This window comes from Otolemur garnettii, unplaced genomic scaffold (assembly GCF_000181295.1).
Source record: "Otolemur garnettii isolate 467f Iridium unplaced genomic scaffold, OtoGar3 scaffold00275, whole genome shotgun sequence".
Classification (NCBI taxonomy): domain Eukaryota; kingdom Metazoa; phylum Chordata; class Mammalia; order Primates; family Galagidae; genus Otolemur; species Otolemur garnettii.
The window spans coordinates 36378-37498 of record NW_003852670.1 but is presented as its reverse complement, the minus strand read 5'-3'; the positions used below and the strand labels follow the sequence as shown (position 1 = coordinate 37498).

The 1121-nt window shown below is 29.3% G+C and overlaps 1 protein-coding gene across 1 annotated transcript in view; it reads left to right on the top strand.

Moving 5' to 3' along the window:
* WAPL (WAPL cohesin release factor) overlaps positions 1-1121 on the top strand; it is a 93016-nt gene that overhangs the window by 57248 nt on the left and 34647 nt on the right. The window contains exon 8 of the mRNA XM_012813518.2: positions 614-725. Coding sequence (XP_012668972.1) covers positions 614-725 — 112 coding nt within the window. The remainder of the gene's footprint in view (positions 1-613; positions 726-1121) is intronic.

Sequence of the window (1121 nt, the reverse complement as noted above, 5' to 3'; positions counted from 1 at the left end):
TAGTACAGGGTTTAGTTTCAAGATGCTTAAAAGAAAAAGTAGTATGCTAAAGAATCTCAGTTCCTTTACAGCTCAGAATTTCATACATTCAAATGATAGATTAATTCAAGCATGTTGGGATATGAGTCCTTTTTTTATATTTCAGTGGATTGATCGATTAATCTCAACAGTTCTGTTGGAGTATATCTAATCAAATGTAATTATTTATAATTTTTATGTATCAGATGCATTATGAAAGGTAGCTAAGAGTTTATGCCTTTTTTTTCTCTGTAACAGTTTTTATTTATTTTTTTAAATTAAATCATAGCTGTGTATATTAATGCAGTCTTGGGGTACAGTGTGCTGGTTCTGTACACAATCTGAAATACTTTCATCAAGAGTTTATGCCTTTAATGGTAGTATTAATCTAAGGAATGCATTAATGACAATCATGTATTTGTATTTTTAAATGTAGTATATGGAATCACATACTGGACATCAGCATATTTTTATGTGGTTTGCCCATGGTTTTTATATTATAACTTATATGGACAATGCTTTGCTTGCTTGGGATTACAAAAATTAATATGCTAGCTGTTTTCATTTCCTCTAACCTAGACTCCTTCTCTTCTAGTGTTATTAGCTTAGCTACTAAGTGTGCTATGCCCAGTTTCCGAATGCACCTGAGAGCACATGGAATGGTAGCAATGGTCTTTAAAACCTTGGATGATTCTCAGCACCATCAGGTATTTTTAAGTTTCTGGGATTGAGAAATTGTATTAAAAATCCTAGTCTATGTGGCTACCAAAAAATAACCTTTGCTGAATATTCTGTAATTATATACTCATTATAGATTGGGTTCATTTTATTTGCCAAATATGTAGAGCTTAATGCTACAAGTTTTTGTTGAGTGAGTTACTTGTTTTCTTATGATAACTTTTTTTTCTAAATTTGTTAATTTATACAATTGAAATTTTATTTATCATAGTTAACATACCATACTGGATATTTGATTCTTTTTTTAAAAATTTTCATTGTTTTTTTTTCTCTTGCTGAATTTCTTTTTTTTAATAATTATTTTTATTAAATCATAAGTTTGTACGTTGATGCATTTATGGGGTTCAGGGTACTGCTTCAATATA